Source organism: Rhinoderma darwinii, chromosome 3 (genome assembly GCF_050947455.1).
Source record: "Rhinoderma darwinii isolate aRhiDar2 chromosome 3, aRhiDar2.hap1, whole genome shotgun sequence".
Lineage (NCBI taxonomy): Eukaryota > Metazoa > Chordata > Amphibia > Anura > Rhinodermatidae > Rhinoderma > Rhinoderma darwinii.
The window spans coordinates 297,097,663-297,115,240 of NC_134689.1; the positions used below are offsets into that span (position 1 = coordinate 297,097,663).

The following is a 17,578-nucleotide window of genomic DNA, read 5'->3' on the forward strand; positions in this document are numbered from 1 at the left end:
ATGCCTTGTAAATATTGAAAATGTCTACGTTTTATTGGAAAAAAATGGAGATTTTCATTTTGACGGCTTCATTCCATTAAATTCAGCAGAAAACTGTGCGGTCAAAATGCTCACTATACCCCTTGATAAATTCCTTCAGGTGTGTAGTTTGCCAAATGATGTATTTTTGGGGGTGTTTTCACTGTTTTGGTATCACATGACCTCTTCAAACCGGACATGGTGCCTAAAATATATTCAAGTAAAAAGAAGGCCCCAAAAACCTCTAGGTGCTCCTTTGCTTCAGAGGTCTGTGCTTTAGTGAATTGGCACACTGGGGCCACATGTGGGATATATCTAAAAACTGCAGAATGTGGGCAATACATTTTGAGCTGCGTTTCTCTGGTAAAACCTGTGTTTACAGGAAAAAAGGATTAAAAATGAATTTCTGCAAAAAATATGAAATTTGTCAATTTCATCCCTACTATGCTGTAATTCTTGTGAAATGCTTAAAGACATGTGTTGCCAGAAAAACATGTTTGTTTTTTTTTAATTAAACATTTAGTGTGTAGGTGATTAAACATTGTTCAAATTTTTTTTATTTTTTTCACGAGTCAGGAAATATTATAAATTAGATTCTAATTTATAATATTTCCCATTGCTGGTCACTAGATGGAGCTATTCCCAAAATTGCAGCATTGCAAAATTGGGTAAAAAGCCCTCGCTCTAGTGAGCTCTCAGCATCCCCCCTCCTTTATCCTGGCTAGTGCCGGGATAAACGAGGGGTTTGAACGGTCAAACCTCCTACACTGTGTGTCGCCATTTTTTGAGCTAACACACAGTGTAGTAGGTTTACATACAGTAGTAAACGTACACAAACACGAACATACATTGAAATCTCTTACCTGCTCCTGCCGCCGCGGCTCCCTCCGGCCCGTCCGCTCCTTCTGCTGCCGCTGGTCCAAGTGCACAAGTCCGGAAGCCGCGTTTGGAAGTAGTAATCTTACTGTCCGGCCGTGACTTCCGGTCCACAGGAAAATGGTGCCGGACGGCGCCAATTTCAAATTGGACTGTGTGGGAGCGGCGCATGCGCAGTTCCCACACAGACGGCGTACACAGAAGTGGATGGGACGGGAGCCGTTCGCAGTCCCTATGGGACTGTGGCTGCCGTATTCCATGTCTGTATGTGTCGTTAATCGACACATACAGAAATGGAACAAAAAATGGCAGCCCCCATAGGGAAGAAAAAGTGTAAAAATAAGAAAAAGTAAAACACAAACACACAAATAAATATAAACGTTTTTAATAAAGCACTAACATCTTTAACATATGAAAAAAAAAATTGTGATGACACTGTTCCTTTAAAGGGTTAATAAACGTCCTAAATGCTGTTTTAAATACTTTGAGGGGTTCACTTTAAAATGGGTGATTTATGGGGATTTGCATTATATGGGCCCCTTAAGGCCACTTCACAAATGAACTGGTCCCTTGAAAATGTGAGAAATTTCTGCTAAAGTTCTAAGCCTTGTAACGTCCTAGAAAAATAAAAGGAAATTCAAAAAATGATGCCAATCTAAAGTAGACATATGAGAAATGTTAATTAGCATTTATTTTGTGCGGTATTACTATCAGTCTTACAAGCAGATACATTTAAATTTAGGAAAATGCCAATTTTTGCAGTTTTTCGCCAAATTTTGGTGTTTTTCACAATAAAATACTGAATGTATCGACAAAATGTTACCACTAACTTAAAGTATAATGTGTCACGAGAAAACAATCTCAGAATCGCTTGGATAGGTATAAGCATTCCAGAGTGATTACCACATACAGTGACACGTCAGATTTGAAAAATGGGACTGCGTCCTGAACGTGCCAATTAGTCCATGTCCTTAAGGGGTTAAGGTCCTGAACGGGCGCTCTCCTCTATTAACTCATCATTCCCTTCCTTTACTGATAAGATCTATGTTATTTTGAACAGCTGATTTTACATTTAGACTGGAGGTTTCCCTCTTTCCTAAGGCTTTCTACTTTCCTAATAGAGCATGTATTATCTTATGATCATTTGGTTAATGTTGGATAGTGACAGATTCTTGTCCATGACTTGTAATATAACAGCGCCTTATTGAAGAGGAGAACATGCTGGCGCCGTATCTCAAGCAGTTTTCTCTGCGAGTTGAAATGCTGCCGTCTTATATCCCAGTAAGGGTTGCTGAGAAGATTTTGTTTGTTGGAGAGTCAGTCCAGATGTTTGAAAATCAAAATGTTAACGTGACAAGAACAGGTAGGAAACCACACACAACATTCATCTTCTTGTTGAAATATAAAACTTCCATATCATTGTCATGTACGGTGACGTTTCCCCTGCTCTGCTATACGCTGTGATAGTGGGATCTGGTTACCACGTTTCTCCATAAAGCAGTTCAACTCAACCCACATCCCTGCATCTCAATCTCTAGAGGTAGTTAACCAGATCATCTAAATACTCAATATCATTTTCATTGAATTTAAAAATGGAGCCGCTTAAATTGAAACCAAAAATGCTAGAAATACATTATCACCAATTTCCTATTATATATCGATAATCCAAATTGTTCCTTTTTCTTGCATCATAAAACGTTAGAAGTTAATATATATGTCACATAACTCATGGTCACATTTACGTACAATAGTATCATTTGGCATCAAATCGTGCCATACAATAGTTGGTCCGCTGCACTTTTTTGGCAAAGAATGTAATCCCATTAAGTCCCTTATCTGTCATTCTCTGTGGCAGTGTTAAAAACAATTTTTATCACTGCCCCATACCATAAATACTGAAAGAGGAAATATCTGAAGATGTTGTCAATAGTGTAGACGTGTTAGGTTGGGTTCACACGAGCATGTTCGGTCCGTAAAGGACGGAACGTATTTTGGCCGCAAGTCCCGGACCGGACACACTGCAGGGAGCCGGGCTCCTAGCATCATAGTTCTGTACAACGCTAGGAGTCCCTGCCTCGCTGCAGGACAACTGTCCCGTACTGAAAACACGATTACAGTATGGGACAGTTGTCCCGCAGCGAGGCAGGGACTCCTAGCATCGTACATAACTATGATGCTAGGAGCCCGGCTCCCTGCACTGTGTCCGGTCCGGGACTTGCGGCCGAAATACATTCCGTCCTTTTACGGACCGAACATTCTCGTGTGAATTGAGCCTTAGAATTGTGTTGAAAATTTCCAGTACTTGAAAACAACATTATACCTAGCAATGGAAATGTTGTAAGCCATAATTCAGAGTAATCTATTTGACATTAAGACAGTCTAATATAAGGGTGTACATACCATAGAGGCCGATTAAGCAGCTGCTATGGGCTCTTGGATAGAAGGTGCCCAGTCCTAGTTCCTCCGTCGTCTTTGGTACTAAGCATCGAGAACTTCCCTTCGATAAGGGAACCAAATTTTTAGCAATTAAAGGTTTGGGAAATTGGCTCAAGGGTCATAGAAAGAATGTATAGGGAGAACGGGCACCGAGCCATTCTGTCTTGGTCTGTAAACGCAGCACTATAATGAGGGGCCCATCTTGATCTTTGCTATGGGGCCCTTTTCTTTTCTATGTAGGCTGCTCGTCTCATTGTTCAACTCCAATTCATGTGTGTACTGGAGGCTGCTCTAAGTTATTGTGTTTCTAGTCCTCTTCTGAAGAGAGAACCTTCTATGAAATATATTATCTTATGAAGTGATATTCTCACTGTCCTATTTACTATAATGGAATTGTGCTTTTGGATTTTAAACTTTTAATCTGTTTCTTAAACAGGTTCTATATTGAAAAACCAGGAAGATATATTTGCTGCAGAGTTGCATAGGTTGAAACAGCAGCCATTGTTTAGCTTGGTAGATTTTGAGTCTGTCCTTGACAGGATCAGAAGCACTGTAGCCGAGGTAAGAGGTCATTTTCTAAATCACTCTATATCCCTGTTCACACAGAGTTTTTTTTCCCCAGTTCCCGCTTCAGAAATCGTCCGAAATCGCCTCCCATTGATTTCAATAGGAGGCGGGGGTGTTTTTTTTTCGCGAGCAGAAAAAAAACGCTTGCTGGAAAAATAAGCGATATGCCCGTTTTTCTGGCATTTCTGGCTCTGAACTCCCATGGACATCAATGGGAGGCAGAGAAAGAGATGTTTTTGCTGTGTTTTTTGCTGGAAAAACTCAGCGAAAAACGTGTCAAGTGCTCTGCTGGCAGGTCGAAATCTGCCTCTAAATTCCTTTCTGCCTGCAAAATACTCCGTGTGAACATACCCTAAGAGTGTAGATAAATGTCAAGTACTCGGGCTCCATTATTTGCTAAAAATCAGTAGTACAAGTTTTAGGCTGCATTGTGGCTTCCGTTCTAAAGTATCTGTCCGAGGACCACAAGAACGGAAGTTAAAATTTCCGTAAAAAAAACAAAACATTAATTTCAATGGGTTTTATTTTTGCATCTGTTGTGCTCAGTTAGGCTCCGTTCCGTCAGGTTTCCGTTTTTTTGACAAAATAAATACTGTAGTCTGCTGCTCTATTGTTTCCGTCAAAAATGACGGAGGCCTGACGGAAAGGAGCTTTCCTTTTTTACATTGAAGTCAATGGATGATGGATACAAACTGATGCCATCCGTTTGTATCAGTTAGGGCCTGTTCACATCTGCGTTGGCTTTCCGTTAGCAATGTTTCTGTCACCATTGATCTCAATGGTGACGGAAACGGAAGCTGTGGTTTCAGTTTGACTTTCCGTTGCGGGGTTCACCCGACGGAAACCTCCGACGGAACCCCGGAACGGAAAGCCAACGCTGATGTGAACAGGCTCTTATGTTTAACGGATAAATTTTTTTTTTTTTGCACATGCGTGGACTAAAAATAAAACAAGAAAGATGCAAAGATAAAAACGGACTATAACTGATGACGAACTGACACAGTCAGTTTTTTTTACGGATCCAGTAAACTGATCCGTCAAAAACAAACCTATTTTACCTTCCATGGCATCAGTCAGTCTGTCCGGTTTTTTTTTAAATTTCAAAGGATTCACTAAAACTGATCCCACAACGCAGATGTGAGCAAACCTTAGAAGTACATTTTTCTGTAGGATTGAGGGGGATTATTAGACCTGTACATGATAGACATTTAGGAAGCTTTTAAGCTGGCCTAAATTCTCTCCTGAGATAGCAGTGTAGGTGTCCAAGAACGCCCTAAAAACTGCTATATATTTAATTGACCTGGCAAAAATATGTGTATTGTCACAATGCCACTCAGCACTTCATACACACAAGCACCATCTTGCAATTTGTTGTCAAAGTAAAATTTTTCATAAAAAATGCATACCAATTTATATTTGTGGGTAAAGATGTGAAACAAGCACAAAAAAAGAATCACCACACATCCTAAAAATAAAACTTCAATATGTGCAGAGTTAATACATACATTACCACTTATGCCTATGTCTACATGCACTTCTCTTCATAGAATGGAAGTAATTCAAAATCCGGTTTTAGATGAAAATGTAAAAAAGCAACAACCTATAAAATACGGCGATCATACACCTATTTCCTAAAAGCAAATAAATTGCAATTGTCTTGACGTGCTGTTGGCAGCCATGTCCACCATCATGTAACTTTGTGACAAACCGGAATATTTTAAAAAAAAAAGGAATTATAACATACATTTTCATCTAAAACTCACATACAAGCAGAGGTTTACACACAACTATGTAAAAATAATAGATCAAGGTGTGTAAGATGTGATGGGTTAATACATACCACACGTCTACGCTCAAAGGTGTGTGTTTTAACCGGTTCCCGACCGCTGGCTGTATATTTACGGCCGGTGGTCGGGGTTCTTAAAGCCTGCGCCATAGACTATTTACGGCGCAGGTTTTAGCTTGCTGCCCGAGCGATCGGGCAGCTGAATGTCAGGTCTCTGGCAGTCAGTGGCTTCCGAGGACCCTCAGGGGAAGATAGAAGCAGCTTTCGCTGCTTTTATCTTCTCTGATCTCTTCTACACAGCGCTCAATGAGCGTTGTGTATATGAATAGCGGCAGCGCCGCTGTCTCTATTGGTCCCGGTGATCATGTGACTGGTCACATGATTGCCGAGATGCCGTTAGTGGCAGACTGCTGCTGGGTCTTACTAGACCTAGCACAACCATATTAGTGACAATAGTCACTATAAGAGGGCTGATTTCCCCTGTTGTGCAGCCCCAGTTACAGTGAAAAAACATGGTGTAAAAAAAGAAAGAAAAAAATAATAAAGTCCCTCAAAGGTCTTTTCTGATCATTGACCATAGTAATAAAAAAATAAATGTAAAGTGCAAAAAAAAATAATAATCATACACACAAAATACCCTCCCCAAAAAAAACTCCAAATCATTGTCGTAACGTTAGCCCTGAGCCAATTACCCTAAAATAGACATGTAATATATTAAAATTTACGGCAGACAATGACGATCACAAATAAAAGGTCTATTATAGGGTAAAACTGTTATTACCTGAAAAAAATAGCTGAAAAGTAAAAAAGCTTATTTTTTTTACTATTATTGTCAAACTTTAAGCCTAAAAATTCTAAAATAGCAAAAAGGATGTGTATAAAAATAATTAAAAAAAAGAAACCTGCATTGTCTACGAAAAAAAAACAACGCAAAAATCACGTTGCTAGCCCAACAAATAAAGTTATAGCCGTTTAACTAACACGTGCTAAAAAGGGCTAAACGGTGTCTGATCCTGAAGGCTCAAAATAGCCCGGTCCTGAACTGGTTAAAGAAACGCCAAAACCACAGGAATGTGCAAACCTATTTTTGCATGCAACTTAAATTGGGGATTCTATAAGTATAGAATTTTCAATCCCCCTATATAAACTCTAAGGCTTTGTTCACACGTCAGTCAAATCATGTTTTTGCCACGATTTAAAACGCGTAATCTTGCAGTGATTCTGGAAAATCACGTCAAAAAGCACAAATTGACCGCAATGTGTAAACACAGCCTAACTCTGATCAATAATCGCAATCTTCTAAACTTCATCTAATGTGTTAACTAATATTGATTTCTTTTTTAGTGGAACTAGTTGGGAACTATCGTTTATGGTGGCCATCAGTGGATGACCAAATATTTTCTAACTCGTGGAAATCTTTTCCATCCATCAGAACTATATTAGAAATACTTCTCTTATGGTTATTATCGCTAGGACTGTAGCATGTAAAGGTTCTAGCTAAAGAAGCAGTCAGCTGATTTTACGCTTAAGATCTGGTATGGACAGGATAGAGACAGTGGAAAATATACCAACTTTATTGAGGTTTGCGCGTTGTGGCTCTTATTTGATTCTGATCCGGACGCGGCTACTGCTGCTCATCTTCTTACTCGTTTTCTGAACCCCCCCATATGTAACAATGAGAGAGCAAGTATGGGGGGTCATAGCATGGAGACTATCATATTGTACATGGGATCATACAGTATCAACACATTCTCCTCCTGTGCCTGCACGTACTCCAGCCGCCCACCTCTCCTCCTTCACACCGGCTGAAATGGCCGCTGCAAATATATGCAGCTGCCGCTTAAACCTGCTGTAACTCGGCCTGGATCGTAGCTAGAGCTCCGATCCAGGGGTTGTTTGATAGCTAGGAATCTTAACCCAGGATCGCAGCTCTAGCTATGACCTAGCCGGAGTCAAGTTAGAACTATTACCAGCACGGGTTAAAGTTAAAGCTGCAAGTATATTCAGTTCTCAGTTTAACCTTCTCTAGCTCAGGCTGGATCGGAGCTAGAGATCCGATCCAGGGCTGGTTTGAAAGCTCTACAATCCAACCTGGGTTACAGCCGTTACTAGCGAGGACATATCCGATACGTCCGTGGCTACGGTAATGCCTTCCTACCAGGACGTATTAGATATGTCCTTGGCAGGGAAAGGGTTAAAAACAATGCTTGTACAGAAAACCATTGAGCTTCTCTCTCAAAGTTTTGTATTCCTTTAATTTCAGCACTTGTGGAAACTCATGGTTGAGGAGTCTGATTTAATAGGGCAGTTAAAGGTAAGGGCTGAAGATTTTCTCGAAGGTTTTTTTTTTCCCCCGCCTTCATCCTATCAATGTGTGGTTTTCATACTCGCACTGTGCAGACACTGGCAAATTTACATTTTTATTAAAAAGTGAAAAACCCCTTTAACCTGTTTTTGCCCCATGACTTACATGAATGTCTTTCTTCCTGCAAAATTACGTAAATGTATGTAATGTTGATGGCACGGGCGCAGGAGACGTGCCCTCGCCATCACTTGCGGGTACTGGCTTTATTGACTGCGAGATCTAAGTGGTTAGAGGGGTCCACTCTGTCACCCATCGCCCTCCTACTGCAACGTGATCGGTTGTCATGTCAGGTCCGCCATCTTAGTACACACAAGTTTTGCAGGGTATTATATGAGCCATCAACTGATGGGATAGTCTGGTCTCCTAGTAGGAATAACAATTTTTTTTAAAGAAGTGAATTAAAATGTTTACAAATTTGAAATTATGCAAAAAAAACATTTTCGCAATAAAAAAATACATATGTAGAAAAAATTGAAATAAAATGCATACTTAATATCGCCTTGTCCATAACGGTGTAAACTATAATATTCTCGTTATTTAACCTCTTAATGACGGCCATATGCTTTTTCACGGCGGCCATTAATGCCATGTGTCCTAAACCCGACATGAGGGTCTCATGCCAGCTGGAGTGGGTGTCGGGCTGTCTTAAGACCGCTGGCCTTCTCGAACGACCGAGATCGAAGTTATCGCCGATTCTGGCGGTTTAACCCTTTAGATGCAGCGGTCAATAGCAACTTCTGCATCTAAGGTTTTTCAGGGGCAGAGCCTTATAAGAATGCCTGTCAGTTGTACAATGACCAGAATAATACACTACAATACAAAAGTATTGCAGTATATTATAATAGCGATCGTATAGTGGGACATAAAAAAAAAGTAAAAAATACTTTAAACTTATAATAAAGAAATGAAAATCCCTTTTTCCCCTTACAAAATGCTTTTATTATGAAAAAAATAATAAAATCTACATATAATTGGTACATATCTCTAACGACCCGAACGAAATTAATACATTGTTTAACCCACATGGTGAATGCTGTAAAAAATTTAATAAAAAAACAATGCCAGAATTGCTGTTTTCTGTTTTTCCTGCTTCCAAAAAAAGCAATCAAAAAGTTGTATGAACCCCAAAATGGTACGAATAAAGAATACAAGTCGTCTCACAAAAAAATAAGCCCTCATACAACTACGCCAGCGGAAATATAAAAAATATCGCTCTTAGAATATGGTGACACTAAAATTATGTTCTTTATACCACACCGTAAACAACGTAAATTTAAGACACAAGAAGGAATGGTACTGACCTGCAGAATAAAGTGAAATGGACACTAACTTTTCAAACAACTTATGCTAATCTAATAGTATACCTGATATAGATCGACTTTGTAATTTACTCAATGTTACATTTTAATTGTTTTATCCATGTAAAATCCGTGTGAAGTTACTGCCACTAGGTGTCTCCCTTCCTGTAACCTGCTGTCCAGCCCGTTGTCATGCAAAATCTGTCTTTACTTACTGAAGTCCGTCTCCTCTTCTCTATAAGTAGGAAGGTGGGTATCCCTTCACAGGCTGCTGGTAAGGCTGGGTTCACACGACCTATTTTCAGGCGTAAACGAGGCGTATTATGCCTCGTTTTACGCCTGAAAATAGGGCTACAATACGTCGGCAAACATCTGCCCATTCATTTGAATGGGTTTGCCGACGTATTGTGCAGACGACCTGTAATTTACGCGTTGTCGTTTGACAGCTGTCAAACGACGACGCGTAAATGGACTGCCTCGGCAAAGAAGTGCAGGACACTTCTTTGCCACGTAATTTGAGCTGTTCTTCATTGAAGTCAATGAAGCACAGCTCAAGATTTACGAGCGTCTCAGACGGCTCGCAAAATGCGAGGAGGAGCATTTACGTGTGAAACGAGGCAGCTGTTAACAGTCTGTCTTTTCACACGTAAATGCCTCTCATCGTGTGAACATACCCTAAGAGTTCTTTCTCACCCCAGTGCTGGATTATCGGCTACACTGCTCATTACTGTTGTATAACCTCCTCCAGCACGTTCTATATTCGTTATGAGATACATAGAGATAGAAGAGCAGGGTTTTCCTCTTCTATGTGTGCAGTGTATAAAAGACATGATAGCAGTTAGTCCACCCAATAGGCTCAGAGAAAACTGAGCATTAGAGATAGAGCCTGCAGAGGGGAAAACTGCTAAATAATGCAGAATACAAGTCATATAATGGCCAGAAATAGTGTTATTCTTACTGTACACACACATATGACCACTTATTCTGAAAAGTCACCTGAAAACTAAGGTGCGCTTTAACATGTGGAATTACTTGCGAGTTTTTTCTACCCCCTTTCCCTTCCATTTGAAAAAATACACAATAGTTATTTAATACATTTATATGTACTCCAAAATCGTGGCATTAAAACATACAACTTGTCCCGCAAAAAAAAAATCCCTCTTGTAGACAGAAAAAGAGCAACTTCCGCTACACTGAATTTGGCAGTGTCATGACTCACATGGTCACCTAGTCAACTCCCCGTAGTGGCTGCTTTGTGGCCGGCCTCAACTTTGGCCAGCCTTATTGTGCAATCTTTTTGGAGTTTTTCTTAGTAGCTGGACACGGATCCCTAAGATGGGAGTCCAACCCTTTTTTATTAGTTGCTTTGTGACTTGTCCCGCAAAAGTTACCCAGCAATCATGTGTGAAAGTCTAAAAGTGGACTCTACCTTTTAATTACTTGCTCTTTCAGACTATAAAAGATTTCTACCTGTTGGGAAGAGGTGAATTGTTTCAAGCCTTCATAGATCTAGCCCAACACATGCTTAAAACACCACCTACTGCCGTCACAGAACATGGTAAGTGTTATACAGGATGAAATATTCATTGAGGTGAAGCAAACAGCATGCAGAATATTGCATGTGCCCAGTAGTTCTTAAATTGCCATTGTATATCACTCAGGGGTGCTGAACCCCGTTTGTACAGTCCCTGGAGTAGAGTGGATTAGAGCTGCTGAATGACATGGCTCTTCTCATGAAGTGTCGTCTGCATGTCCTTTTCTGATGGACCCTTGAATCTTATAGATGTTCTGCTTTAAACTAATCTGATTTATGTATGTTATGTAGCTAAATGTGGTGAAGGCCAATGCTGCCGTAATCCATAATTATGGGTGATTTTAAACTTGTTTGCAAACCAGGGTTAGTCATTTATGAAAACTAATCACAAGAAAAATAAGGGATGCCATCCATTTTTATCAGGTGGTTTTTTATTTTCTTCATTTTACTGCCACAACACATCGGTGCATATTAAATATAAATGTATGTGTGTATGTATAGATAGATAGATCTCTATATCCTTTACACTAGCGTTTTTGTTTTTTTCTCTCCTCCAGATGTCAATGTAGCCTTCCAGCTCTCCGCACATAAGGTTTTACTTGATGATGACAATCTTCTTCCCCTGCTTCATTTAACCATTGATTACCATGGAAAGGAGCAGAAAGGTATGCAGCTCCCTTTTATTTTTTTTAGACTCCATTATTTGATGTTCTCGTCCTCAGGGAACAGTTTGGATTCTATCTTTGGAGCTGTTGAAAGGATTCTACATCTTTTAGAAAATTTAGTTATTGGTTAAATGCAAAAAAAATACAATAGTACTTTAATTTACATGCGGACAAGATTTAGGGGACTGCAGGCACAATGGAAGCGCAGAGAACATACACTATATGGAGAAAAGTATTCGGACACACCTCTTAATCATTGATTTCAGGTGTCTCATTGAGTCCCATTGCCCCAGGTGTATAAAATCCAGCACCTCGCCATGCAGTCGCCTTTACAAACATTTTTGTAAGATTGGGTCGTTCTAAAGAGCTCACTGATTTTGAGTGTGGTACTGTAATAGGATGCCACCTTTATTACAGGTCAGTTCATGAAGTCCCGTCCCCCCCCTAATTATTCCACGATCATCTGTGGCTGGTATTGCTAAGTGGAAGCGTTTATGAACAATAGTAACTAAGCCATGAAGTGTCAGACCACATAAAGTTACAGAGCAGGGTCACAAAGTGCTGAGGTGCTTAATGCATAAAAGTCGCCAACGTTCTGCTGACTCAATAACTGCAGAGCTCCAAAACTCCTCTGGTATTCTCATCAGCACAGAAACTACCCCGGGAGCTTCATGGCATGGGTTTCCATGGCCGAGCAACTGCATGCCAGCCTTACATCACCGATGTACATCGCCAAGTGTCGAATGGAGTGGTGTAAAATACGCCGGCACTGGACTCTGGAGCAGGGGAAACATGTTCTGTGAAGTGACGAATCACCCTTCTCTGTCTGGCGGTCTGATGGATGAGTCTGGGTTTGGTCAATGCCAGGAGAACGTTACCTGCCTGACAGCATTGTGCCAACTGTAAAGTTTAGTGGAGTTTTTCAGGGGTTGGCCTAGGCCCCTTAGTTCCAGTGACGGAAAATCATACCAAGACATTTTGGACAATTGTACATTAGGGGAAGGCCCTTTTCTGTTCCAGAATGACTGTGCCCCAGTGCACAAAGCAAGGTCCATAGAGGCATGGTTGGGTGAGTTTGGTATAGAAGAACTTGACTGGCCTGCACACAGCCCTGACCTCAACAAAGATCGAACACCTTTGTGATGAACTAGAACGGAGATTGCGAGCCAGACCCTCTCATCCAACATCAGTTTCTGACCTCACAAATGCTCTTCTGGGTGAATGGGCAAAACTTCCCACACTCCAAAATCTTGTTGATAGTCTTCCCAGAAGAGTAAAAGCTGCTTTAGCTGCAAAGTGTGGGGGGGGGGGGGGGGTGTGACTCTATATTACTGACTATGGACTTAAAGGCTATGTACACCTTTTGAAAATGTTTTTTTTTTTTAATGAACTGAGATGTGATCAATAACGTCTTGATCCACGCAAGACCCGCTGTCACTGAACCCGTCAGTGCCGCTGACCTGAGGGATTCAGGTCTCAGAGCAAGATACAGCTGCTGTGTATTCAGGATACAAATCGGCTGTATCTGAAAAAGGTAAAAATTATTTTTAATAAAAAATAATTACAAAGTTGCACCAAACACACTGATACTGTTTTATTAAAATAATAATAGTTTTCAAAAGTGTACATAGCCTTTAAAATGGGGTGTCATAAAAGCTCTTCTAGATGTAATGTTTCGGCGTCCCAATACTTTTGTCCATATAGTGTATAGCTCTAAAGGTATAGAACCCTATAAGAGGTTCTCGCGTGTGTGTGTGTGTGTGTGTGTGTGTGTGTGTGTGTGTGTGTGTGTGTGTGTGTGTGTCAGTCACCCACCCTATAAGAGGTTCTCTCCCGTGTGTGTGTGTGTGTGTGTGTGTGTGTGTGTGTATATATATATATATATGCCCTTGTAGGATTTGTTTTTTAACCATTTAGACTGAAGCAGCTTAGGGCAGTGAGCAGCTGCAAATTTTTATCTATGATGTTTTCTTTATGTATATCAATAGATTTATCCCAGCCACGAGAAGTTCTGTCACGTGACACATCTCCGCGGGAGGCGCCTACTTCTGGCTGGGTGGCTCTTGGACTGTCCTATAAGGTGCAGTGGCCGTTGCACATTCTCTTCACTCCAGCTGTATTAGAAAAGTGAGTGGTTAATTTTAATTATAAAGTGAAACTCCACCTTGATGTTGCTTTAAATAATTGGTATTTATTGAATACATTTATTTATTTCCTAATGTAATGTTAAAATGAAGAATTTTAAATTTCCTCTTTAAAAGGGCATTCCTATAACTAGGCTCTGCCATTATTTTATGATCAGTGGGGTCTGACCTCTTGGACCCCCACCCAATCTGAGAAGTAAGGTGCCACAAGTGCTGATTTAGCACTGTATTACTTTCACTGTTTTTCCCAGCACAGCGGCGCCCCAGCCACCCACTGTCCAGGGAACTGCAGCACGACCACCTTCAAGTGCCCGGGAGCGCCGCTGTGCAGGGGAAATAGAAGGGCACGCAGTGCTAAATTAGTGCTGGGTCCCCCTTATTCTCATATTCGTTGGGTGTCTCATGGGTCGGACCCCAGCTGATCATAAAGTGACGGCATATTGCTAGGATATGCAATCACTTAATAAGATGGGAATACCCTTTAACCTGAATGTATATAAATGGCCTACAGACTGCAGGACATCCCAAACAGATTCTCAGTGCAACTTCAAAGAATTTGCTCATTGTACAATGTCTTTACATCTAATCAGAAGTCTGGGAAGCTCTTACCTATAATCTCTAACCTATAGCTGGTGGCAAACAGGGGGTGCTGCGTGTGCGTCATTTTCCCAGGACTGAAAAAAATATAAGAGCACTTTATGTCAACCACCATTGGAAATTGTAGATGTATATCCCAGATGAGTCCATTTTGACCTAAGATAAATTGTGACCTTATTTTACCGCAGTTCTGTCAAATGTCAAAAAAGCAAATTTCTGTAGAACTACAAATGATAGGACTGGAATTGCATACAAAGCTCTACTATAGTTCTGACCTTTTGAAGGGAATTGCAAATAGATTATTGTGATTTATGGTTTACAACTTTTACTTTGCTAGGTACAATGTTGTTTTCAAGTACTTACTTAGCGTCCGACACGTTCAGTCAGAACTTCAGCATTGTTGGGCCCTACAGATGCAAAGAAAACACTTGGAATCCAATAAAACGGATGCCATTAAGTGGAGACTCCGGAATCACATGGCGTTCCTGGTGGACAATCTGCAGTATTACTTGCAGGTGAGGAAGTGTTTATAAATAATAAAAAGATTTAAAGGACAATTCCACCCAATCGGCATCCATATATGATCACCGCACGTAACACCACTCAGTCAGATTCTGTGTATGATCCCAGAATGGAATTCCACCTACTCAGCATCCATATATGATCACTCAACATGTAACCTTACCTAGTCAGCATGACACCATTCCCTTTTATGTGTGTGTCTGTTTATTAAGTTAAAATTAATTCAGATCCATTTTGTCGCCAGAAATACAGTGGTCCAAAATATTTGACACTGAGCATCATTTATTCAAATTGTCTAACAGAATAAAGGGCCTTGATGCCCATAGCAACCAGAGTGCAGCTTTCATTATTCCAATGAAATTTAAGATATGAAAGCAGATCTCTGACTGGTAAATAAGGCCCATTGAATTTTCTTTGTTGGCTTGTCACATTGCAGCGACATGCATGTGATGTCATGTTAGAGGTATCCTTAAAGGGAACCTGTCACATTGAACATGTTGCCATATCTGTGGGCAGCACATTATAGAGCAGAAGGGCTGAACAGATTGATATATTGTGATTGAGCCTTCGGGCCTGTTCACATCACCGTTCGCTTTCCGTTCCGGGGTTCCATCGGAGGTTTCCGTCGGGTGAACCCCGCAACGGAAAGTGAAACCACAGCTTCCGTTTCAGTCACCATTGATAGCAATGGTGACGGAAACATCGCTAATGGTTTCCGTTCGTCACCATTCCAGCAGGTTTCCGGTTTAACGGAATCAATAGCGGAGTCGACTTCGCTATGGATTCCGTCGGAAAACCGGAAACCTGCTGGAATGGTGACGAACGGAAACCATTAGCGATGTTTCCGTCACCATTGCTATCAATGGTGACTGAAACGGAAGCTGTGGTTTCACTTTCCGTTGCGGGGTTCACCCGACGGAAACCTCCGATGGAACCCCGGAACGGAAAGCGAACGGTGCTGTGAACAGGCCCTTCCCTGTATGAGTGTGTATACAGAGAGAGCTGTCAATAACTGGGTGTCTCTTGAGGACCACCCACTGGACTCCTAAACTCAGAATGAGCAGGGGTTTAAATGAATAAATGACACATTTTTGAATGATTGATTGTTTTTCCCACAAATCTATATATCAATCATTTAAGCCCATCCTGCTCTACAACATGCTGCCCACTGATAGGACGTGACAGGTTCCCTTTAAACCTCTTTACAGTTTGCCCTCTTTCAATTTAGGTGGATGTGCTGGAATCTCAGTTCTCGCAGCTCTTAGAACAAATAAACTCTACACGGGATTTTGAGAGTATTCGCCTGGCTCATGACCACTTCCTCAGCAATCTCCTGGCCCAGTCCTTTATCTTATTAAAGCCTGTAAGTACCGCGTGTGATTTTACATCTAATAACCAAGTCTCTTATTGTTCCCAGCATTTTCTGAACACTATAACTTTTGCAGGTTTTCCATTGTCTAAATGAAATCTTAGATTTATGTCACAGCTTCTGCTCCCTAGTCAGCCAAAATCTGGGTCCTCTTGATGAACGTGGCACTGGTCAGCTGGATATCTTGGTTAAGGTAAATGAGATGTATTTTAGTATTGCACTCAAGTGCTGCTCAATCGAAGTCTTCTGAAAATACATGTATCTTGTGTTGTAGGGTTTTAGTTGCCAGTCATCATTACTCTTCAAAATCCTCTCGAGCGTCCGCAACCATCAGATCAATTCTGACCTGGCGCAGCTGCTGTTGCGATTAGATTATAATAAATATTATACACAAGCAGGAGGCACACTGGGCAGGTAAGAAAAAAACACCAAGCCTTATAAAATAATTTTTTTTGATCTCTAATAAAAGTTGATCTACATGTCTCTTGTAACATAATAAGGAAGGGTCACAACAAAGTCCCCACCAACACAACTGGTAACTCGCGTAACACTGAGTGCTGGATACATTGTTTCTCACAGAATATCGCCTTTTGTACCAGTGGTCTATACCACCTTCCCACTTCAGAAAGAAAAATTTTCATTCGTGGCAAAGTGTTGCCATATGCCTGCCCCTTGTCCTGCCCCAAACCATCAGGCTCCAGCCAGCCACACCATGCAGTGTTCTAGAAGACTGTGCAGCAACTTAAAGAGGCTATGTCACCAGATTTTGCACCCCCTATCTGCTATTGCAGCAGATCGGCGCTGCAATGTAGATTACAGTAACGTTTTTATTTTTAAAAAACTAGCATTTTTGGCCAAGTTATGACCATTTTTGTAGTTATGCAAATGAGGCTTGCAAAAGTCCAAGTGGGTGTGTTTAAAAGTAAAAGTGGGCGTGAATTATGTGCGTACATCGGGGCGTTTTTAATACTTTTACTAGCTGGGCGTTCTGATGAGAAGTATCATCCACTTCTCTTCAGAACGCCCAGCTTCTGCCAGATCACGCTGTGACGTCACTCACAGGTCCTGCATCGTGTCAGACGAGCGAGGACACATCGGCACCAGAGGCTACAGTTGATTCTGCAGCAGCATCAGCGTTTGCAGGTAAGTCGATGTAGCTACTTACCTGCAAACGCTGATTTTTTTTTAAAGTAACGACATATTATATTATGTGATCCAAACCATTGTTTTCCATTTTGCAGTTTTGGATTATGAACATTATGGTGCGGTTATGGATCAAATTGTGGTTCTTCTACAAGCGTTTGAGTACAAGGTTGTGAAATAGCCTACAAAAAAATCTAAATATTCGTGCAGAAAAGACAGTGTGTACATTTTTATGTATAATAAATTATGCTGTTTCTA

General features: G+C 40.9%; 1 protein-coding gene across 1 annotated transcript in view; it reads left to right on the forward strand.

Moving 5' to 3' along the window:
* Positions 1–17,578, forward strand: part of TUBGCP4 (tubulin gamma complex component 4) — a 37,713-nt gene extending 20,135 nt beyond the window's left edge. The window contains exons 8-18 of the mRNA XM_075858088.1: positions 2,092–2,257; positions 3,767–3,891; positions 7,947–7,997; positions 10,799–10,904; positions 11,438–11,545; positions 13,534–13,672; positions 14,624–14,801; positions 16,037–16,171; positions 16,254–16,370; positions 16,452–16,591; positions 17,419–17,578. Of these exons, the coding sequence (XP_075714203.1) occupies positions 2,092–2,257; positions 3,767–3,891; positions 7,947–7,997; positions 10,799–10,904; positions 11,438–11,545; positions 13,534–13,672; positions 14,624–14,801; positions 16,037–16,171; positions 16,254–16,370; positions 16,452–16,591; positions 17,419–17,431 (1,278 nt within the window). The 3' untranslated portion in view covers positions 17,432–17,578. The remainder of the gene's footprint in view (positions 1–2,091; positions 2,258–3,766; positions 3,892–7,946; positions 7,998–10,798; positions 10,905–11,437; positions 11,546–13,533; positions 13,673–14,623; positions 14,802–16,036; positions 16,172–16,253; positions 16,371–16,451; positions 16,592–17,418) is intronic.